Source organism: Anolis carolinensis, chromosome Y, assembly GCF_035594765.1.
Source record: "Anolis carolinensis isolate JA03-04 chromosome Y, rAnoCar3.1.pri, whole genome shotgun sequence".
In the NCBI taxonomy this organism is placed as follows: domain Eukaryota; kingdom Metazoa; phylum Chordata; class Lepidosauria; order Squamata; family Dactyloidae; genus Anolis; species Anolis carolinensis.
In genome coordinates, this window is record NC_085848.1 from 730,866 (window position 1) to 755,798 (window position 24,933).

General features: G+C 39.5%; 2 protein-coding genes across 5 annotated transcripts in view; both read right to left on the minus strand.

Annotated features, from left to right (window-relative positions):
- Nucleotides 1–4,112, minus strand: part of LOC134292958 (ubiquitin-conjugating enzyme E2 L3) — a 56,248-nt gene extending 52,136 nt beyond the window's left edge. Inside the window, exon 1 of the mRNA XM_062958867.1 lies at nucleotides 3,975–4,112. The gene's annotated coding sequence lies outside the window, so the exon portion shown is untranslated. The remainder of the gene's footprint in view (nucleotides 1–3,974) is intronic.
- Nucleotides 913–19,463, minus strand: LOC134292955 (density-regulated protein-like). Of its 4 annotated transcripts, XM_062958865.1 has the most exons (8): nucleotides 19,264–19,447; nucleotides 18,219–18,338; nucleotides 16,587–16,606; nucleotides 8,700–8,784; nucleotides 4,517–4,600; nucleotides 4,198–4,314; nucleotides 3,975–4,114; nucleotides 913–2,782 (listed from the first exon to the last, which is right to left on the minus strand). In XM_062958865.1, exons 2-8 carry the CDS (start codon nucleotides 18,316–18,318, stop codon nucleotides 2,738–2,740), a joined length of 591 nt encoding a protein of 196 aa, XP_062814935.1. In that variant the 5' UTR covers nucleotides 18,319–18,338; nucleotides 19,264–19,447; the 3' UTR covers nucleotides 913–2,737. The 4 variants fall into 4 exon arrangements, with proteins under 4 accessions (XP_062814935.1, XP_062814934.1, XP_062814933.1 ...); XM_062958864.1 differs by having other exon boundaries at nucleotides 913–4,114; nucleotides 19,048–19,463; XM_062958863.1 differs by having other exon boundaries at nucleotides 913–4,114; nucleotides 18,925–19,463.
- Between the last annotated feature and the right edge of the window lie 5,470 nt (nucleotides 19,464–24,933).

Genomic DNA, 24,933 nt, shown 5'->3' on the forward strand with positions numbered 1-24,933 from the left:
CAGATAATATAAGATTATAAATATAATATGAAATAATTACTGTAGTAAAATAATACAGAACAATATAATCTCTAAAAATAGGACAGTAAATAAAGAGCAACACTCTGAAAACAGGGAAATTCCAGACAGGAAACAACCAGAGCCAGCTAACACCTCTGAACAAAGGCAGGAAGCCGCTAGGCTTTTAAGCTGCAAGGCCATTAAATGTTAATCAAGGTGGCTAATTGTAGCATTCATACTTACTGCACCGAGACTATTAATTGCTATTCAACCTGGCCAACCAAGGACTCCCCTAGATGAAAAAACCCCCAGACTCTGAAGCCATGAGGCTACTCTGTCCCATTCAATCTAGCCAACGAAGGATGCCCCTATATAGAAAATGGCCAGGCTTGCAAGCAGCGAGGCTATTCAGTGCAGTTCAAGCTGGCCAATGGCATGAATAATAGAATCATAGAGCTGGAAGACACCACATGTGACATCCATTTTTAGATATGTGGAGACCAGTGTATAGCAATCAAAGCATAGTCATCACAGAGAGAGGTTTTGATCCAATGGCATGAATAATAGAATCATAGAGCTGGACATCCATTTTTATTTATATAGATTGAGTGTTGCTTGTGCCAGGAGCAGTAGAAAATATGTATGAAGAATGGAAGTAAAGGGAGAACATGATGTTAATGGCTGCCTCAGCTCTAACATTCCCTCATTTCCCATGACAGCAGTAGTTTTGGAGAACCAAGAATTCAAATGTTTGCTCCCTGCTCATCTTAGTTCAGCCAAATAAAGCTTTTGAATCTTTCACTCTCTACAACAGGGGTCCTCAAACTTTTAAAGTGGAGGGCCGATTCATGGTCCCTCAAATTGTTGAGGGGCTGAATGATCATTTGAAAAAAAAATGAACAAATTCCTATGCTCACTGCACATGTCTTATTTATTTGTTTATTTATTATTTCCAACATTTATATCCCACCCTTCTCACATGAAGGGACTCAGGGTGGCGTACACAATTGGCAACAATTCGATGCCTGCATGTAATTAAAATAATTAAAAATAATATAAAAATATAAAACATATGGTTAAAAATCTGTTCATCCAAAATCCTCATGCTGTAGCTGTAAATTAGTCTGGGTCGTCTTTATCACTTAATCTTTGAAAGCCTGGGCACATAGCCATGTTTTCAGGGCAAAACAAACAAACAAAAAACCCAGCAAAATTATTTATTTATTTATTTATTTGCTACATTTATACCCCACCCTCTCTCACCCCAAAGGGGACTCAGAGCAGCTTACAAGTTGTATGTACATACAATATATTATATTATTAGCATAGCACAATATTAGCATTATATATTACTATATTGAACTATACCATTATACCGTAATATTATTAGTAATATTACATTTAATATATAATATATAATTAATATTATATTATACAATATTATTATATTGTATTATTATTATTAGCTGCCCTGAGTCCCCTATTGGGTGAGAAGGGTGGGGTAGTAATACTGTAATAAATAAATAAATAAATAAAATATTGTATTACATTATAATATTATTATCAATATTATATGTATACACAATATATTATATGATTACCACATCATTCATTTACAATATTTCATTTACAATATTAGTAAATGAAAGAACAATACAATATTTAAAAATAAAAATAATTTTAACCAACATACTGTAAACTTATCAGGATTTCAGTGGGAAGTGTGGGCCTGCTTCTGGCCAATGAGATAATCAAGTAGGATTGTTGTTGTTGTGCCTTCAAGTCATTTCAGACTTTGGGCGAGCCTAAGTCTAAAACTGAGGGTGGGGGCCAGGTCAATGGCCTTGGAGGGCCGCATCCGGCCCCCAGGCCTTAGTTTGGGGACCCCTGCTCTACAATATAGAGCAACACACATCTACTGAGGCAGTTGGTGTATCCTAACATATTTTCTCTGGAGCTCTGGGGATACAGAATGTTCACGGTAATCTTGTAGACAAAGAAGCTCAGCACCTTTTGATTTCCAGAAGGACATTTATGTTAGTCTATTCAAGTGCATAGCAACAAATGAGTTATCTGTAACACCCCAGACATTTGTGAGGAACTCTTATTTGATTTCCTGTAAAAAAAATATATTGCATCAGAAGCGAATTGAGACAAGTTGCTTCTGGTGTGAGAGAATCAGCCATCTACAAAGATGTTGCTCAGAGGACACCCAGATGTATTATCATCCTGCTGGGAGGCTTCTCTCATGTCCCTGCATGGAAAGCTGGGGTTGACAGGCAGGAGCTCACCCCATCTTGCAAATTCAAACCACTGACCTTCAGGTCAGCTGCTCAGCCAGCATAAAGGTTTAACCCATTGTGCCACCGCGGCCACTCCTGTAAATTCATACAAAGCATCTATTTTTCATGATATCTATCTTCTTTTGAAAACATAATCTCAAAGCTTGCTGAAAAATTAAACTCTGTTAGGAAAAATGTTTAAAAACCATTTGAATAAGGAACAATTACTTTTTATTCAATCAAGTCTCTGTGGAAGCATGATGGTCTTACTTCCTTAGGTTTTAAATTTGGCAAAAACACAATAATATAAGTGACCAATACAGAACAGTGAAATGCCAACAATAAGGTGCCTTTTAATAATTCTGCTATCAAGCAAGAAGAAACTTTATGTTGGCCACATCAACTAAAACTTGTTGCTGGTCAGAAGGCAGGTTTTGTTTTTTAAAAACACATTTTCACTTCTTGACTTCTCCCAAATCGTCAATGTTCTCATCATCAACCTACAACACATAAACTGTATTTATCAGCATTACAAAAATATTTAGTAGAAGCATGCTAGCTCTGGTTTGGTGAGGTTTTTTTCTCTGGGATCAAATCAGGCCTTGCATGTGAAATAACATGATTGGGCATAAAATACCTCAACTTTTAAAACATAACACACACATTTTCTGCTAAAGTAAGTTATGGAGAAATAACAGCAATGGGGGTAAAATATGGAGTTGTACCTAAGGAGTTGAAGCTTTTCAGTTAATGATGAAAACAGCCATGAAGGTTATTATTTATAATGGGATTCATAATACAGTAAACCTCCACTCATCCAACGTTCTGTATTATCCAACGCAGTCTGCCTCCCGCCCGGAGCCACAGCTATTTCTCCAGGCAGCAACGTGCAGCAGGCCAACACGCCCAACAACAACACAAGTGCAGCCACGCTCCCAAACAAGTGGCAGGCTTGTTGTAAAACACGATGATTTGGTGCTTAATTTGTAAAATCATAACATAATTTGACATTTAATAGGCTTTTCCTTAATCCCTCCTTGTTATCCAACATTTTTGCTTATCCAACCTTCTGCCGGCCTGTGTAAGTTGGATAAGAGAGACTCTACTGTAATAACAAAATGTGTATATATAGTTCATGCACAGTAAATAACTAGAAAGATTTCACCCCACTTTATAATCTTATATCATACTAATTCAACCAATGAGTTGATGGGAAATAGAATGTTGCTGAATATTGAATAATCTCTTAACAAAAGCCTTGACAAGCTATCCCTCATTAGAAGAAAAATCCAAACCTGTGGTCAGTCTAGTCACTAACCTTGTCTCACTATCTTCCATCTTCTTGAAATGCAGAGAGAGATGGTATGAATGTTGAATGTATGTGAATTAATGGATTATGAGTGAACGTTAGAGTAAATGTGATGTTTCCGCTTTGTCTGTGTAACCAATATAGCTATTTATAAAACCTGTACTGGGTCTGTATCTACTGCTTTCTCTGAAAGTGTCTGATGCACTCTGCCCCACTAAAAACAGATTAAAGAACATTTTTAAGATTCAAAAAGTTTTCATGATAATACAACAGGAATTTAAATACACATAATTTTGTTCTTCCTCTCTCTGTGTCTCTCTCACTCTTCCTCTCTCTGACATAAGCAAACAAACACACAAAGTGCAAGACAGAAGATAATTCACCTCAGGCCATTTTTCCAGGATTACATCAATGATGTCATCTGTAAAGTCCCCTTGAATGATTATTTCATCTTCTCCCGTGACTGAGGCACCACAAGAGAACTTCTGAGCAAAGAATCTTTGTGCTTCCTTAAGGTCTATTTCTATTTAAGGAAGAAAAACAATGTAAAACCAATAATAAAAAAGTCCAGAGATCTCAGCAGGTGCCAAATCCTCCTTCACTCACCAAAAGTTGCGAGACCACACACTCTTGTAACATATTTCTTTTTTGCTCTAGGAATTTTTGCTATTGTAACTTTTTGAGGAACAGATTTTTTCTTCTGTTTTATCTGACCTCTTCCACCTGGAGGAATAGGGAAAACAGAAAACATCAGTTGCTACTTTGCCAGTCTACACAGAAGCAGGAGTTTCTGATTTTTGGGGTTTCAGCCCCTCCATCAGTGCTGCTTTAACCAAAAATAGCAAACAGTAACTAGTTTTCATATATTCAGTTTAGTAACTTTTTTTTACTAAATCTAACCCAGATATCATTATTTAGACCTTGCCTCTCTTTTGCTTTTTCTTTTCTTCCTCTTCACCAGTTGTTCCTTGACCTTCTCCAACTCCAGATGCTTGTTTAGGAGATGTTTCTAAATTAGAATATAGAAGTTAGTAATAATATTTAAGCTTCACCATGAAAAGAATTGAATGCAGACTCCTTTTGGGATTGATGGGGCATGAGCAGAACTAATTTTTGGTTGTTTCACATATCAGTTTTCAAGTGATACTGTTTAATGTTAGCATATTGGGAACATATAGTTATTGTTCTCATTTAGAAAAATGCAATGGAAGGAAAGATGCACTATTCCATTGCACTTAGTATGATGTTGTCATCATACTAAGTGCAATGGAATGTACTTGCAAGTTAAATGGGTTTACTGTTGCAACTTAAGAGATACAGATTGCAGCTTCATTCATACATTGTTATCAGAATAGGATTTGCTGCAGCTTTTGATAAACTGAATCTTTGGTTTCCTACATAAGGAGAGGCTTGTTCCTTCATTAGTGAAAACTCATCTCTTCCAACAGACCTACCCAGACAGCTTTTATGACTTGCATTTTATGTTTAATCCATGTTTTGTATATCTCAATATCTAACTTGTAGAAATGTGTTTTAATATGTTTATTTTAAAGAATGCTCTTAACTGAATGTGCATTTTACAATGCTGTAACCTTGAGCCATGAGAAGAGGTGGGAAAGAAGTAAAATTTATTATTTATTATTATATTCATTAGAATTCTTGAAAAGTGATATACAATTTCTTGTAACTTCTTTGAAAAGATTATCCCTACAGATGCATTTATTTATTTACCATATTTATATCCCTGCCAGCTAACTTGTAGAGTTTGTCATCAGGTGTGGGTTCCAGGCCTCCTGTGAGGACTCTGCATGTTTCGTTCAGTGCTATGTCCACCTGCTTCGCATGGGCAGACTTGTGCCAGACAGGCCTGGCAGGCGCACTCAGCCGGTGAGAAAGACAAGGCCAGGGCTGAGGTTCTGACGACTTGTGGGTCTGCTCCCCATGCGCTGCCAGTCAGTTTCCGCAGGATGTTGTTGCGTCTGGTGCCTGGTGTTCACGCAGTGTTTCCCCAATGTGCGACGGGAAGTCGCTGCTAACGGCGAGAGGTCTACCATCGTGAAAGCCACCCCCTGCATGACTCTCGGCCCGGGCCCTCCCTCCCTCCCAGCAGACTCAAGTCCAGGAAGGGCTTCATGAGGACCACCCCCAGCAGCAGCATGGGTGCCCCTCTGGGCAGCCAGGCCAGGCAACCCCAACTGGGCCTCCCTCCCTCCAGGGCAAACCAGGAATGGGCCACTCAGAGGTCCCTGAAGAGACTCAGGAGCGGAGTGGGCAGATCCAAAGGGAACCTGGCCAGGGGCACCGCCTGGAGGAATCCTCCACCTTGTGGACAACTCCGCATCTGTAGGTTTGCCCACCCTGCCCGCCTCATGCACGGAGGAGGAGGAGGAGTGGTTGAAAGATACCGACAATGCGGCCGGTCGTGTGGCCCGCTTTTGGTCTTAAACTATTTAGCTGTTGTGATTCCTTTATCTCATCACTTTTAAAATTAGTTATCATGAAATGCTTTTGGAAACAAAACAAACAAATAAATTTATATCCTTTTCTCAACCCCTGGGGGCACTCAAGGTGGCTTACAAATGGCACTACATAGTGTCTACAGCATAAAACAAGATCTCACTACTACGCCGGGACCTCCCGGCCACAACTGATACAATGAGAGAACTTGAGACTCCGTGGCCACTTGCTGGGCCCACTCTCAACCAGTTCATCCCACTGGACGCAGAGGCTCTCGATAGGCTCATAGCTGCAGCTAGACTGACCACTTGCTCCCTCGACCCGTGTCCCTCCTGGTTGGTAAAATCCTGCTTGGAGGGATTACGTGAACCTCTGTTGAAGATAATAAACAGCTCCCTTGAGCAAGGAGTCTTTCCAGAGGGTTTAAAAGAGGCGGTAGTCTCTCCTCTGCTGAAAAAAACAGATTTAGATCGTTCGGTTCCCTCCAGCTACTGCCCAGTTTCGAATCTTTCATTTCTGAGCAAGGTGATTGAGAGGGCAATAGCGGTGCAGCTGCAGCAGTTCCTAAACGACACAGCCGGACTGGATCCTTTCCAGTCTGGCTTCCGTGCGGGGCATGGGACAGAGACTGTATTGGTTTCCATCATGGATCATCTCCGATGCCAGCTTGACCAGGGCGGGTCGGTGTTGCTTGTGTTATTGGATCTCACAGCAGCATTTGATACAGTCGATCACAATCTTCTGACCCACCGCCTTGCCGTGGCTGGAGTTAGGGGGACAGCTTTAAATTGGCTGGCCTCCTTTCTTCACAACCGTGGCCAGCGAGTGGAGAGGGGAGGCCTGGTCTCTGTAGGTCCCCTCTACATTGTGGGGTTCCTCAGGGGGCCATTCTCTCCCCTCTGTTGTTTAACATCTATATGCGACCACTTGCTCAGCTGGTCCGAGATTTCGGGCTCAAGTCTTATCAAAATGCTGACGACACTCAGCTTGTGTTAAAGATGGAGGGCCGACCGGAGTCTGTACCCAACTGTTTTCATCGGTGCCTCGAGGCCATTATTGGATGGTTGCGTTCCAGTAGGTTGAGGGTGAATCCAGCAAAGACGGAGATCCTATGGCTGGGCCGACCGGGCAGTGGGGAGATCCGGTTGCCAACCCTGGATGGCGAAGTGCTACGCCCGTCTTCACTAGTAAAGAGTCTGGGAGTCCTCTTGGACGCTTCATTGACGATGGAGGCCCAGGTCTCCGCCGTTACTAAAACTGCCTTTTTTCATCTTCGGCAGGCTAGACGGCTGGGCCCCTCTCTGTCTAGGGACAACCTGGCTACGGTGATCCAGGCTACGGTCATCTCGAGACTGGATTACTGTAACGCCCTTTACATTGGCCTTCCTGTGTCGGTGATCCGGAAGCTCAAATTGGTGCAAAATGCAGCCGCCCGGCTCCTTGCGGGAGTCCCGATGAGATGCCACATAACACCAATCTTACGGCAGCTGCACTGGTTACCAACTGAGCACCGGATCACTTTCAAAGTGATGGTGCTTACCTTCAAGGCCTTACATGGTCTAGGGCCGATGTACCTGAGGGACCGCCTCACTCCCAACAAACCCCAGAGATCCCTCCGTTCTGAGGACCAAGTCCTGCTGGAAGTCCCCAGTTTTAAGACCTTGCGTCTAACAACGACTAGACGCAGAGCCTTTTCAGCAGTGGCACCGTCTCTCTGGAACACCTTGCCACCTGAAGTCCGTGCTCTGCGGGACTTGTCGGCCTTACGCAGGGCATGCAAGACTCGTCTGTTTCGACAGGCTTTTGAGTTCTGTTGTTGATGTTTTAAAAGGTGCTTTTAGGATGTTTTAAAGATGTTTTTTAAATTGTTGATTTTAGCCGGTTTGTAAGCCGCTCTGAGCCCTAGGGGAGTGGCAGCATATAAGTTTGAAAAATAAATAAATAAATAAATAAATAAATAAAAGATGAGAATGTTATATTACGTAAGATTAAAATAAGCATACATAAAGCATATTTAAGTACAATCCAATGTTAAGACACAGCATCCAAAAAAATAAGGTCTAAGGACAATCCCGAGTCAATTACACGATTTCAAGTAAACTTATTGTACAACTAATTCTCAAAGACTTGCTCCCAAAATGTCCTTGGCTTGCATAGGAGCACATTTATGATGACATAAGCTTTTTAAAATCTTAGTCAACCTGGACAGGAATTGACTTAATCAAGTTATCTTCCTACTTTTCTTAACTAAAGAAAAGCTTGTGGGATTAAAAACTATAAAGCAAACCAGAATGCTAAAAAATAAAGTTATTTAAAAGTCATAATTAAAGCAAATCCAGATAGGGAGTGAAAGGGGTCATGAAGAGTGGAAAGAAGCAGAATAATTACTAATGTGGCAATCAAGGGACAGTACTGTATTTCTAGAAAAGTTACATATAATCTGCTCAAATAAACACTGCCTTATATGCCACATTTTTATTTTCATAGCAAAAATCCCATTCTATTACTGCTATACATTGATTTTGTATCTTGTGTTATCATTGGAGTCCTATGTTCTCTCACAAACTGTTATGAATTCAGTTAAGCTGTTTCCTAAGTGAATGTACTGTGATCAAAGATCCACATTAAAAACAATACAGAACTCTTCTTACCTACAATAAGTTTTGCAAACTCATTTGGAAACTTCTTTTCTAACCATTGCCTGCATTTTGATACATTAAGCATGTATTCGCAATACTGAAGAAGAAACACAAAAGAAATTTAGCAGCTGAGGGGGCTCCGCATATTTATAGATTCTCACAGCCTAACAAAAACATTTGCAACAGTAATCTTATAAATGAACAATTATGCAAAAACAGGCATCTCTGCAAAATTATGTCATTCATTTCTTATCTTCCAGTTGTAAATACCACTACAATTTTTAACAAACAGGCACTACTTATGCAAAATAAAAAAACAGAGTTTATAAAAGTTGAAAACTTTCAAAATAGTTGACTGAGGATTAGGCATATTCAAAGGCCATGGAATATTGACTGATGTAAAATGAAGGGCATGTAGCACAGCAGGAAATAGCTGGAGCCCTGCACAGGAAACATGCAGCACTGCAGTTTTTATTGTAGACATGCTTTGACTTTCCATCTTCATCTGAAGACAAAATTAGAGGCACTGAAGGGACCATAATCCAGAAAATAGAAAACTTTTGCATATATAGTTTTGCCTCTGCATATATCATATTAGACTTTATATAGACAACTAGCTGTGCCCGGCCACGTGTTGCTGTGGTGTTGTCTGGTGGTGTTGGTGAGAACTTGTTGAGGTAGTGGTGGTATTGAATGTCTGTTGTATGGTTGTCTTTGTGTTTAGTATGCATTTGGTTGTTTGTGCACTGTGAAAGTGGTGAGGGTAGAGGGGGTCTATGTCCCTGTGTAGAATTGTATAGTATTTATACATTAAGTCCATGTGTTGTGAATGCTTGGATTGTGTCCTCCTGCATCGTAGAAAGAGTTGGGCTGAATGGCCCTTAGGGGTCTCTCCAAACTCTTGGATTCTATGCTTCTATTATTATCATCATCATCATCATCATCATCATCTTCATTATTATGTAGAGGCTGGATGGCCATCTGTCAGGAGTGGTTGGGTTGTGTCCTCCTGCATGATATAAGGAAGTTGAACTGGGTGATCCTTAGGGGTGCCTCCTAACCTTAGGATTGTATGATAATCTTCTTCTTCTTCTTCTTCTTCTTCTTCTTATTATTATTATTATTATTATTATTATTATTATTGAGAGGGTGGCTGGCCATCTGTTGGGAGTGCTTAGATTGTATCGTCCAATGGCAGAGTTGGGTTGGACTGGATGGCCTTTAGGGGTCTCTTCTAACTGTCTGATTCTGATTCGATTTGTATTATTACTGTGCAGATCTTGGATGGCCATCTGTCAGGAGTGCTTGGTTTATGTCGTCCTGCATGGTAGAAGGAAGTTGAACTGGGTAATCCTTAGGGGTGCCTCCTAACCTTACGATTGTATGATCTTATTATTATTATTATTATTATTATTATTATTATTATTATTATTATTATTGAGAGGGTGGCTGGCCATCTGTTGGGAGTGCTTAGATTGTATCGTCCAATGGCAGAGTTGGGTTGGACTGGATGGCCTTTAGGGGTCTCTTCTAACTGTCTGATTCTATGATTCGATTTGTATTATTACTGTGCAGATCTTGGATGGCCATCTGTCAGGAGTGGTTGGATTGTGTCCTGCATGATATAAGGAAGTTGAACTGGGTGATCCTTAGGGGTGCCTCCTAACCTTAGGATTGTATGATGATATTATTATTATTATTATTATTATTATTATTATTATTATTATTATTATTATTGAGAGGGTGGCTGGCCATCTGTTGGGAGTGCTTAGATTGTATCGTCCAATGGCAGAGTTGGGTTGGACTGGATGGCCTTTAGGGGTCTCTTCTAACTGTCTGATTCTATGATTCGATTTGTATTATTACTGTGCAGATCTTGGATGGCCATCTGTCAGGAGTGGTTGGATTGTGTCCTGCATGATATAAGGAAGTTGAACTGGGTGATCCTTAGGGGTGCCTCCTAACCTTAGGAACGTATGATCTTATTATTATTATTATTATTATTATTATTATTATTATTATTATTATTATTATTATTATTGAGAGGGTGGCTGGCCATCTGTTGGGCTGAGTAGGTTGCTAGGAGACCAAGTGGGCGGAGCTTAGCCTTCTAACTGGCAGCAATTGGATAAAAACAATTATTCCTCTCCCTCTAATTAGGACTTTATTTTTCTTTTCTTTTCTTTTATGAACGTAGAGGCATGGATGAGGGGCTGTGTTGCCAAGTTTAGTGTTTCTGGGATGTGTTGTTTTGTCCTAGGCCGAATTTTATTTATCCTTTTATATATATAGATGTAAGCTCTTTGTATGAACCAAAAGTACTACTTGTCAGGGCCTGTGCCCCTCCCTTCTTGGGGACTAGTGCCTTTCTCCAGAATGTTCCGAGGAGAGAAGAAAGCTCAGAGTAAACAAGTGAGGTCACAGAAACCACTTGTGCCAAAAGAGGTGTGGAAGGTGAGGAAGACCATCGGCAATTAGTCAAATTTTAGATAAGCCAGGATATATATTCTTTGTTAACTGTGACACACTTTGCAGCAGCCATTTGCATAGTACAGACCTTTCTGGGTGTGTACAGCTGTTTTGCCTTAGCATAGCTGTGATAACAATACATACTTTGCTTTTTGTACTCTCACGAGACTGGGTTTTCTGCCTGCCTACCTCTTGGGCTGGAACCTTTGAAGGTAAATTGTCTTAAAGCACTGCAGCATAAGCAAGAAAGGTATAACCTTCCAGATGGTGCTAGATGCTAATTCCCAACAATCCTCAACATTGGGTCTTGCTGGCTATGACTAAGGAGAAATGTATTTTAAAAATATCTGGAGGGCTGTATTTTGACTCCTGCTAAATGCCAAACAAGAAAAGGAGAGACTCGGGTTAACATCTCTGTGTAATTTAGCTGACTCATCACTCTAGAGTATGGATCTACTTTAAATCCAGTTTCTACCTCCTGTAGAATTCTAGGGTTTATAGTTTGGTGAGGCTCAGGACCTTCCCTCCCTAAACTACAAGCCCCAGAATTATTCAGGAAGCAGAAACCAGATTTAAAGTTGATCCATGCTCTAATGTGATGAGATCCTAGGATGCAGCTTTGCCTCAACCAGTATCATTTAGTTTAGCTTATCTTGCAGATTTGTTATGGAAATAAATAAAAAAGGGAGGGGCTATACTGTCAACCTTGCATTCTTTGAAAGAAAGGTAGAACATGAATATAAACATGAAATAACCCAAATCTTTACAAATTTGGGCAAACCCAAAAGATGCTACATATTTATTCTGATTTCTGCATTGCTTTTATATTGTACTGTTTATAATATGTCAGTCCCATCACCGGGATAAAGGCAGGGTATAACTGAAATTAATAATAATAATAATTTTTCCTGAAGGACACAACCAGAACACTGTTCTGCCTTGCATTGGCAAAAATCTGCTTAGTTGTAGCCAAAAAACTGGAGTGTAAAGTAATAAATCTTAGAGGGATAAAGTCACCATAAGTCAAAGGTGACATGAAAGCAAATACTGTATTTACTCTAATGCTAATCTTTTTTTAGTTAAAATTACACTCCCAAAATTATGTTCTATATTAAAGTAACATGGTAACTTTAGGGCTGAGTCAAAGCCAATGGGGAAGCTGCTTCAGGAACTCCTCTTTGAGGGACCTCATCTGTAATTTAACAGCTGGGGCTCAATGCTATCCAATGCTTCGATTTGTAGTTTGATGAGGCATAAGGAACATCTCAAGTTCAGTTCCTGGCATATCCAGATAAGTCTGTGAAAAACATCCATGATGACATACAGAAGAGCCATTTCTATTCCTCAGACCTGAGATGGCAAAATAAACTTCAATATTTTAGATTTGAGGACATATAATAGAATCCTATAATCCCAGAGTTGGAAGAGACCTGGTGGGCCACCCAGTCCAACCCCATTTTGCCAAGAAGCAGGGAAATCGCACTCAAAGCCCCCCCGACAGATGGCCATCCAGGCCCTGCTGAAAAGCCTCCAAAGAAGGAGCCTCTCTCCACCACACTCCCTCCGCTCTCTCTCAAAGTGAGGAAGTTCTTCCTCATTTTCAGGTGGAATCTCTTTATAGGGATTCTTGTTCTCCAGACCCTTGATCCTTAGAGTCCACATCTCCCTTCAGTGGCGGTGCCCAGACTTGGGCACAGCGTGATTCCAAGTATAGTCTGATCAGGGCAGAATAGAAGAGAGGGAGAGCATGACTTCCATCCCTGGATGTAGGCACTAGGCTCCTCTTGCTGCAGGCCAACATCCCATTGGCTTTTGGAGCTGCCAAAGGACATTGTTACCTCTTCCCCTTCCTCCCCACAAGGACCCCAAGGTCTTTTCCACACGTCCTGCTGACGAGCCAGAGGTCTTCCCCAATCCGTCTCTTTGCATTCCATTATTTCTGCCTAAGAGGAGTCTCTCTCTTGCATCTGTCCCTCTTGAACTTCGTGGTGTTAGTTGTGGCCCATCATCTCTCTCATCTTCTTCCATTCCATTTTCTTGGATAATATTTTCTTATTATTCAGTAATATTTTTTCTTGCTAAGGAGAAAAAAAAATAGCAAAATTGTCTCTCATAATCTTCATTTTCTCAAATTATCCAGATAGTCCTGAAGATCATCCCAATTCGTTCTTTTCATTATCTTGCCTGTATTTTTCTTCAACAAAAAAGTCAATTCATCCATATCCTTTATTTCTCTTATCTTCTCCACCCACTCTTCAATTGATGGGACTGATTCCTGTTTCCATTCTCTAGCAAAAACAATTCTAGCGGAAGTCGTAATATAAGTAAAAAGTTTATCTTCTTGTTCCGTCAATTGTAAGTCTAAATCTGTAAATCCTAATAGATAATACTCTGGTTTTCTTATAAATGTTCTTTTTAAAATCTTTTGTGATTCTTCATGAATCTTCATCCAAAACTTTGTTGCTTCTTTCCAAGTCCACCACATGTGATAGAAGGAGCCAACTTGTTCTTTACATTTCCAGTACTTATCACTGTTTTATACATTTTGGCTAATTGTTTCGGTGTAGTTTACCATCTGTGGAACATTTTTATCCAATTCTCTTTCAAATCCATTGCATATGTATATTTTAATTTTTTTTGTTCCACATTTGTTCCCATTCTTTCATTTGAACTGGTCTTTTTAAATTTTGGGCCCATTTTATCATACAATTTTTAACCTGTACCATTTCAGTCCGCCAGGTAAGTAATATATTATAAATATTTGATATTACTTTCTTTTCTAATTTTGAAATCCTATCCCGTCACCTCTTCCCAACTAAAACCTAATTTCACCTTTTCCACTTCTTGTGCATGTCACTTTTGAGTTTTAGCCCGGTTAGATGTTCCTCGGACTTTTTCTGGCTTTTTTGCACTTGCCTTATTTTTACTCTTTGTTGGCACTGTTTGCAATTGGGCCTTGAGTATTTCACTCTTGACAAACTCCCATCCACCCATAACTCCCTTGTCTTTTAGTACTGGCCTCCACGGAATGCCGCTCTGTCTTTCCTTCCTTTTTTGGAAGTCAGCTCTCCTGAAGTCCAGAATGTGAGTTTGACTTGTCTTAGTTTTGGCCTTCCTTTGTATCGCAAACTGCAGGAGCACATGGTCATTTGCCCCTAAGGATCCGACCACTTCACCTGCATTGATCTGGTCCTCCGCATTTGTTAGGATGAGATCCCCTTGTTGCCTCTTCTACCTTCTGGACCATAAAATTGTCTGCAAGGCAAATGAGGAATTTGTTGGACTTTCTACTCTTGACCGAGTTTGTTTTCCAGCAGATATCCAGGGATAGTTGAAATTGCCCATGACTACTATATCTCTTCTTTGTGCCTGTTGGGTCAATTGTTGACAGAAGGCTTCATCGAGTTCTTCATTCTGGATCAAAGATTTGTAGTAAACACCCATGACGAGATCTCTTTGAGTCTCGGTTTCCTTGATTTTTACCCAGATGCTCTGAAGCTCTGATTACAGTCTTGCATCTCTTCTGCAACGTAACTGTTTTGGACATATAAAGCTACATCCCCTCCTCTCCCCTTTGTTCTGCTTCTGTGAAAGAGGTTATAGCCCTCAATGGCTACATTCCAGTGATGGGAGTCATTCCTCCAGGTTTCAGTGATGCCTATGACATTGTACGTGTGGTGCTGTGCTAAAAGTTTGAGTTCATCTTGTTTATTTCCCATGTTCTGTGCATTAATGTAAAGACATGTAAGCCCCTAAGACAGGGGTCCTCAAACTTTTTTAGTGGAGGGCCAATTCATGGTCCCTCAGATTGTTGAGGGGCCAAATTATCATTTGAAAAAAAAACCGAAAAAATTCTTTGGTCACTGCACATGTCTTATTTGTAGTGCAAAAAAAAATAAAAAAACCCCAGGAACAATTACTTATTTATTTATTTACTACATTTATACCCCACCCTCTCTCACCCCGAAGGGGACTCAGAGCAGCTTACAAGTTGTATGTACATACAATATATTATATTATTAGCATAGCACAATATTAGCATTGTATATTACAATATTCTACTATACCATTATACTGTAATATTATTAGTAATATTACATTTAATATATAATATATAATTAATATTATTATATTATATAATATTATATTGTATTATTATTATTAGCCGCCCTGAGTCCCCTATTGGGTGAGACGGGTGGAGTAGAAATACTGTAATAAATAAATAAATAAATAAATATTATATTGTATTACATTATAATACCATTATCAATATTATATGTATACACAATATATTATATTATTACCATATCATTCATTTACAATATTTCATTTAGAATATTGGTAAATGAAAGAAAAATACAATATTTAAAAATAAAAATAATTTTAACCAACATACTGTAAACTTATCAGGATTTCAGTGGGAAGTGTGGGCCTGCTTCTGGCCAATCAAGTAGGATTATTGTTGTTGTGCCTTCAAGTCATTTCAGACTTTGGGCAAGCCTAAGTCTAAAACTGAGGGCGGGGGCCAGGTCAATGGCCTTGGAGGGCCGCATCCGGCCCCCGGGCCTTAGTTTGGGGACCCCTGCCCTAAGACCTTTCCCTGAACTATTTAATTGGGTTTATTGTGCTCTCGCTACTTGGTCCTTGTTGTGTTTGTGCAACCCTCCATTTAGACTTATGAAAGTTCCCTCTGGTTGTGGGTAAAATGCTGTTCACAAGGATATTGCCCCTCTGTGGGCCTAATTTAAAGTGCGCCTGATTAGGTTTGCAAGTCTGTGAGAAAAAAGGTGTTTTCCTACTTGTGTGATATGTAACCCATCCCTTGCCAGTAGGCCATCCTCCTCAAAAAGCAGGCCATGGTCGAGGAAGCCAAAGCATTCCTCCTGACACCATTTTCTGAGCCAGTTCCGACCTACTTTTCTGGCCCTTGTAGGGTTACGTCTTACAACGGGGAGGAGGGATGAAAAGGTCACATGCACATTACACAGCTTGAGTTTTGTCCCAAGAGATCAGTGATCATTAAAAACACTGTAGAGTCTCACTTATCCATCCCTTGCTTATCCACTGTTCTGGATTATCCAACACAGTCTGCTTTTTAGTAGTCAATGTTTTTTGTAGTCAATGTTTTCAATAAATTGCAATGTTTTGGTGCTAAATTCATATATATATAGTATTTACTGCAAAACATTACCACTTTTATTGTGGATTTGTTGTAAAACATGATGTTTTGGTGCTTAATTTGTAAAATCATAACGTAATTTTATGTGTAATTTTATCTTTAATCCCTCCTTATTATCCAACATTTTTGCTTATCCAGCGTTCTGCCAGCCCATTTATGTTGGATAAGCGAGACTCTACTGTAATACAATCACTACACTTGGGGAGTACAATCCACACTACTACTTTCCAATCAAATTAAAGGTAACTTACCTCTGTTGGCAATGAGCAGACTGGGGAAAGAGAACAGATAATATTTTTTAAGATAAGGAATATGAAATTATTTCTGCAAGTCTTATGTGTAAAATTCTATATTTTAAAATGAAAATGTACAGTACCGTGTATTGATTGCTATTATGCCTGGAGTTTCATCAGCCACCAAATGGTCAAAAGATATTTAGCTGCTTGTCTCCTTCTATTTAGTATAAATTTATGCAATGCTTGTGATATGAAATAGATAAACAAATCAGCTACCCAGGCTAATTTTTTTTGCAATAAATAAATATAGATTAACGAGTATTGACTATAGGAATTGCCCAGATTATGCTTGTGGATTATGATTACCTGTGATTGTTTGGTTTTAAATGTCTCTGTTTTCATTATATTTTATGGTTCTATTTTAAATGTCGTTAATTTTGTATTGTTTTTAAGGCATCAAATAGTTGCCTATATGTAAAGCTCCCTTGAATCTCCCTTTGGAGTTGAGAAAGGTGGTATAGAAATATTACGAATAATAAAATAATAATAATAATAGGACTCTAGCAGCATCTTTGTGACTACTTTAGCATACATTTTCATGGACTTCCTCAGATAGTAATAAGAAGAATCTTTCAGCATGGCAATATTGTTAACAGCACATGCTGGGAATAAGTTTCCCAGGATTTAGTATTGCCTACCTATAAAGTGGGAAATACAACTGCACATTTATTCTTATACAACTTGGATTTCTCTAAATGTTGTTGGCCTTTGTTTTCCCATTGATTCCTTACAGTCAATGGTGAGGCATGATGCAATCAAAGTTCACTAACATATTGAGAGGCACAATTGTTCACTTATGTTTAATAGCCTCATGTACATAATCTGTTGCAAGCCCCACGATCACATGTTTTCCCCATCTATTTCCACACAGCTGAAAGGAGTGATTCAGAAGTCTTCCTTTCCATTTTACTCATATGCTAAAAAGGTAACAGTTTCCCCTGACGTTAAGTCCAGTCGTGACCGACTCTGGGGGGCTGGTGCTCATCTCCATATGCTAGCTTGCTATAAAAATTAAAGCTTGTAAAAATGAACATGGCCAGTGTGATGGAAGATTGTATGGAATACAGTTTTCTTTTGTTGTTTTAAGTAATTAATAATCTGCTCTGTCCCATTCATGTTTATAAGAATGCTCACATATTATTGCCCTAGATATCAATAGGTAAAGGTTTCCCCTGACGTTAAGTCCAGTCATGTCTGACTCTGGGGGTTGGAGCTCATCTCCATGTCTAAGCCCAAGAGCCGGTGTTGTCCATAGACACCTTCAAGGTCATGGGGCCACTGGCATGACTGCATGGAGTGCCATTACCTTCCTGCTGGAGCGGGACCTATTGATCTACTCACATTTATATGTTTTCGAACTGCTAGGTTGGCAGGAGCTGGAGCTAACAGCGGGTGCTCAAGCCGCTCCTGGGATTTGAACCTGGGACGTTTTGGTCTGCAAATTCAGCAGCTCAGCACTTTAACACACCGGGGTTCAATAACAAATACAAATTCACAAGGAACCATCTGAAAAGAAAATAGGTCCTTTGGCATCTCTTTGGTCTAGTGTTGTTCACAACAATAATATTGTGCCCCTTAAATACTTGCCTCCACAGTAGAGGACTCTGAGAGGATAGTCTGCATCTGGCTTGGTGTTGCACCTTTGGTCTCCTTTAGACCTGACAATCACCGACTCAGCTGCCTCCATGGCTCTCTCACCTCACAATTCTAGGAAGGACAAGTATTGACCTTTAGTACAAAATTTCAATGGCAAAAATGGCTGGTAAGTAATCTGTATCTCTAAAAGTAATAATAATAATAATAATAATAATAATAATAATAATAATAATAATAAACCTTTATTTATACCCCGCCACCATCTCCCCGTGGGGACTCGGGGTGGCTCACAATGTCACAAAAGTAACAGCGCAAATACATTAACAATATACACAGTTTAAAACACAAGAAGATGATAAAACAGAAGTTAAAACAAAGGTTTATACAACAGTAATAATATCAAACAACCTCCAATGCAAATCCGTCAACTTCAAAGGTGGGAGGGGGACTATAGCAGCAATATAAGATAAAATCATTAGATTAAAATACCCTGATGAAAGGAACCTAATAGCATTCAGAATAGAATTATAATGAGGCTGGTCATCCAATGGCTGCCTCTCCAAAGGCCAGCCCAAACATCCAGGGTTTCAATTGTTTCTTAAAGGACGGTAGGGAGGGTGCCAACCTAAAACATGCATTTTATATTATAGGAGCACAGGACAGCTTACAGGCTACATAAAACAGTTTAAACTATCACCTGTGTATATTTTTTGTGGCAAAGATAAGACAAGGAAGGGTGGAAGAAGGGTAAAGCAAGAGATCAGAGAAACTTTCCAATTCAATCTTTAGTTAAAGATTAGTAGCAGGTGATAGAAGAGACCTTTTCCTTGGGCTCAGGCGTTGATGGGTCAACTGCCAGCCAAGATAAAAAAAAAAAGTCCTGAGCTCCGCATTACTAGGACAAAATACTGGGTGGTGCCATGGACTGGGGTTACCAAGGCCCAACAGATCTGCAGGTACCAATTCTTCTACAAAAGAGGGGAAGGCTGCCCAAGACTGAGTAAGAATCAGCCATGGCGCGGATGAAGCCTCTTACGCGGGAGCCTCGGGGATGCGGTTGTTTCTCCTCCGAGGTGGAATGAACAATACTGCGAATCACCGCCCGGCAACAGACAGGCAACAGCCGGAAATCCCACGAAGGTGGTAGACCTCGCGAGAATTCTCGCTGGATTTTGCCTCCGCTGGACCCTGTTCCTTCCAATGGGTAGGGGAGGGACGTTAATCACGCAGCCGCAGTATCGTGCAAATTTAGCATCTGTCAGCTTGTAGGCGGAGTCCATCGGGTGCTCGGCAAAAAATAAAAAAGAGCTTCAGGTCTCATAAAGACGAACAGGTTTGTAGTTTAAAATTTTATAGACAAGCTGCACAGTTCTTAGTGTATACTCGAGAGTAGAACTCTTTCAGTTTAGGGCCTCATACTTCCAGATACCTAGTGGTTATAGGATTAGTGCAAGGAGGTAAAATATGCTAATCCTGAAAGTGGACTGGTCCCTGAAGTCACGAATAGTCGGAAACGACTGAGTAATTGAACAACAAACCCTGAAAGTTCTTCAAAACACATGCATGTTGGATAGTGAGTGTTCCAAACTGCTTTGCGCAGAATTCATTTTCTGAGCATCTATGAAAACCAGCTTTGACAACAGTCCCACCCACTTAGGCTCGGAGGATAACAAAGGCAAATCTGGCCAAGAAAACTTTGTACAGTACAGTCTCACTTATCCAACAGAAACGGGCCAGCAGAACTTTGGATAAGCAAAAAATGTTGAATAATGAGGGATTAAGGGAAAGTCTATTAAACATAAATTATGTTATGATTTTACAAAGTAAGCACCAAAACATCATGTTTTACAACAAATCCTTAGAAAAAGCAGCCCAAAACATGGTAATGTTATGTCATAATTACTGTATTTATGAATTCAACACCAAAACATCACAATGTATTAAAATATTGACTACAAAAATATTGGCTACTAACAAATTGACTACAAATAAAGATAGAGTTACATAAAATGAACTTACAGTAGCAACATTGTCAGAAATTTATTTATTTATTTATTTATTTATTAGACTTGTATACCACCACTCCCAGTTTGGCTTGGAGCAGTTTACAGAAATAGATTAAAACAATACAATTAGCTTTAAAATAACAATAAAAACAACAATAAAAACAACAATAAAAACAGACATAGCTCCGAGTTTTTCACTCATTGAAAGCTTTAAATCCATAAAAAGTTCAGTCCTTGCTGCCTAGAGAAACAGCTGTGGATCTGAGTGGGAGGCAAACTGTGCTGGCTAATCCAGAACATTGGATAAGTGAAGGTTGGATAAGTGAGACTCTACTGTAATAGAGTCACTTTAGAGTTATCATAAGACACAAATGATTTGAAGGCAATAATAGAGCAGGAATCCCATTTTAAAAAAAGGATCTTCTTGATTTCATAGATTTCTTCAGAACTAGGCTCAAAATATCACTTCTTGGAGATCTACTTAGTCTTCATACATTAAACCAGAACAATCACATTCTGATGCAATAGTATCTTATATCTCCAGGCCAAATCACAAAATCACAGGTGACACAGCACATTAAATCACTGAGCTGCTGAACTTGCTGATCAAAAGGTCAGCAGTTCAAATCTGGGATGAGCTGCTATTGTCAGCTTAGAAATGGAGATGAGCACCACCCCACAGAGTCAGACACAACTAGACTTCATTTCAGGGGAAAGCCTTTAAAAGTCTGCTGCAGAGATTTATAGGATTTTTACATAGAATCCAAGTGAGCCATACCCAAATCACATTTGCATCTTTAGCCATTAAAAATACAGACTGGGCCAACTACAGCTGCCATGCACCAAAACATGGATCTCAGTTGCAGATCCTCATAGATCTATATTATTTTTACATTGGATCTACCTGAATTATATAAAATCACTCTCATGCATTTCTAGCTGCAGACCGAATCCCTTTAAACACATCCCATACACAGATGTAGTATGTTGGCATAAAAACACTTGAATCCTCATGAATACAATCCATCAGGTTAACATGATACACTGAACTAAACTCAAATAATGTCTTATCTTCACCACAAGCCACATGCACAAATGAATCTCCTACATAACTATACCACAAAATGTACCTTACCTGGGAATTTTATGTTTTTTAAATGAGAACCACTTGAACTACATCCAAATTTTCTCATATACTATTAAGAATTTAATGTAAAATTATATATAAGGAAGCACATAGAGAAAAATTATTATTAGTAGTAGGAATGACAACAACAATAATGATAGTAATAGTAAAAATGATGTTTTATTTGTTACCCACCTCTCCAAATGGTTTGAGGAGGGATACATATAAACCTAAAAGACATACAATAAAATACATTAATAATAATAATAATAATAATAATAATAATAATAATAATTTTTTAAAAACTTTATTTATACCCCGCCACCATCTCCCCACAGGGACTCGGGGCAGCTCACATGGGGCAAGGCCCGACTAGCACAATTTACAAAAACAACAGCATAAATACATTAAACAATATACAAAAAAATAGTAAAACACAGTAAGACAATAAAACAAGAGTTAATACAGCGGTAATCAAATCAATCAACCACCAAGTACAATTCAGTCGACTTCATTGGAGGGACCTAATAAAATTCAGGATAGAGTTATAATGCCAACTGAGGTCAACCTAAACATCCAGGTCTTCAGTTGTTTCCTGAAGGAGGATAGAGAGGAAGCCAACCTGATCTCCCTGAGATCCCAGAGCCGGAATGGGGGCCATGGCCGAGAAGCCCCCCCCCCTCTCTCTCGTCCCCACCAGTCGTAACTATGAGGAAGATGGAAGTGAGAGGAGCCCCCCCCCCCCAAGAGGATCTTAGAGATTGAGTAGGCTCATAGGGGACAACATAGACAAAACCACATCATTATAAAAAATATTCACCACAAGGAATATACTCAACATATAACAGTAATGTAAATTCAAACCTCCTGATTCAGAGTTGACTGGGTTAGGAGAGGACATTTGGGAGCGATCATGTCCACAGCCCAGATTAGATTTTGATTCCACTTATTGACCAGGGATTCAACAGGACCCAGCCATACAACTTTCTATGATCTGGAATCTCAAGGGATTACCGTAATTGGCCTTTGAGGGCGGACTACTTTAAAAGATCCTCCACCTCTACATGGATCGATTGTAGCTGTGATACTAGCCTTGACCAGACTCAAATTTCAAATTTCAAATTTATTTGACGCTTAGACTATAGGTCTTTCACATGCAAGGCAAACAAACAAATACATAAAAGGGTTGTTGTATGTCTTTCGGGCTGTGTGGCCATGTTCCAGAAGAACATCTTCTGGAACATGGCCACACAGCCCGAAAGACATACAACAACCCTGTAATCCCGGCCATGAAAGCTTTCGACAACAAAAAGCCAGATTATTAAATACAATATAAAACACGCCATTAAAACCCTATATAAATCATTAAAACGCTACATATATCAGTTTCAAGATATGCCCTTCCTTATTCTAGAAGGCCTGGGCCCATTCTGTGCTACTTTCCTACATGTGTTGGCATACAAAGACATTTTAGGATATGTTGTTGAAGACTTTCCCGGCCGGAATCACTGGGATTTATGGATAAAGAAGTGTTTTGGGGTAAAATAATGAGGACACAAAACAAAATTATTACAAAGATTGATAAGAAGCTAACTGTGCCCAGCCACGTGTTGCTGTGGCAAACTGTGACGGTGTGGGAAATAAAGTATTGAATAAGTGGTGGTAGTTAGTGTATGTTATTTCCTAAAGCTTTTGAATATACAATATTTCTGGTTGTTCCTTGTTTCTGTCTGTTGGAGGGAAGCATTAATGCTGCCATTATCCAGAAAGATTAGCATGGAATGGCCTTGCAGCTTCAAAGCCTGGCTGCTTTCTCTCTGGGGGAATCCTTTGTTGGGAAGTGTTAGCTGGCCCTGATTGTTTCCTGTATGGAATTCCTTTTTTCAGAGTGTTGTTCTTTATTTTCTGTCCTGATTTTAGAGATTATATTGTTCTATTGTAATTTTTATATATTATAATTATAATCTTATGTTATTTGCTTAGAACTGGATTATATGAGGCCCCTTTTACACAATTATATAAAATCCACACTAAACTGGATTACATGGCAATGTGGACTTAAGATAACCCAGTTCAAAGCAGATACTATAAATTATCTGCCTTGGCATTCTGGGTTATATAGGTGTGTGGAAGGTCCTTGAGTCTACACTGCCGTATAATCCAGTTCAAATCAGATAATCTGTATTTTATAGGCAGTGTGGAAGAGGCCTAAGTGACCCTACCTGTCTCCCAGGCACCATTGTGGCTCAAGGGGTTGCTATGACAAGAAGGGGGTGGGACCCAAAGGGGATGGGGCCTAAAGGGGCAGGGCTTGTCCTTCTGACTGGCAGCCAAGGGGAGAATGGCTCTTCTTTGTCCTCTGTAATTTAGACTTTATTTTTCTAGTTTTTTTTATTGAAAGACATACATTGGGTGACTATGTCTTTTGTGGCCAAATCGGGTATGATTTGATTCAGTGGTTTTGTTGTTTAGTCCATAGGAAAAATGCACACTATTTGTATAGATTGCTGGAATGGTCAATGGAAGAAGAATCAGTAAGAGAATGAATGGTGAAATGCGCAGCAAATGTGGGGCACTCTATTAAAATGTAAGATTGGGAGACGGTGTGGAACACCAAGATTAAATTTACATATTCATATGACATAAAAGAAAATTGGTATAAAATGATGTACCAATGGTATATCACCCCAGGCAGGTTGGCAAAATTTTATAAAAATATGAGTGCAAAATGCTGGAATTGCGAAACAGACAGAGGTACTTTTTTTCCACATGTGGTGGAGTTGTAAGAAGACAAAGAATTTTTGGAAGGAGATACACGGAGCAATTCAGAAGATTTTAAAAATAAAAATACTACTAAAACCAGAATTCTTCCTGCTGGGCTTTATAGAGACAAAATTAGAGAAAAACAAAGATATCCTTCTCTGAGTTCTTTTCATTGAATCAGACTGGACCACTGCAATGTGTGGCTGGGTATAGCCAATCTAATCTAAATCTAATCTAATCTAAATCTAATCTAAATCTAACCTAGGTAATCTATATCTATATCTAATCTAATCTAATCTAAATCCATCTAATCTATCTTCTAAATCTATATCTATCTATATCTATCTATATCTATATCTATATCTATATATGTAATAAAAGTGAATGTTTGTATGCAAGTATGTATCAATGTTTTGATTGGCCTGGCGGAATATGTATCAGCGTTTTGATTGGCCTGGCGGAATATGTGCTCACGTTTTGATTGGCCTGGCGGAATATGGGTCAGCTTTCTGATTGGCCGGCCGGAATATGGCCCAGCTTTCTGATTGGCCTCCACTTTCACAGGCCACTGGGACTGCTGAGGGAAAAGCTACTACCAACTGGCTTCATTCGGCCTACTTATCTCCCCAGAACGACGCTAGCTTTGGGACAGTTAACAGCCTTTGGCCTACACTTTGGTAATCCAAAACACCACTGGGACCACCAGGAAGGCCGGAGCTGGACCAAACCTGACACACATAACCCCTACGACCCATGAACCCACTGACAATGGATCTGGACCACATAGACCCAACATGCCCAACTTTCATAC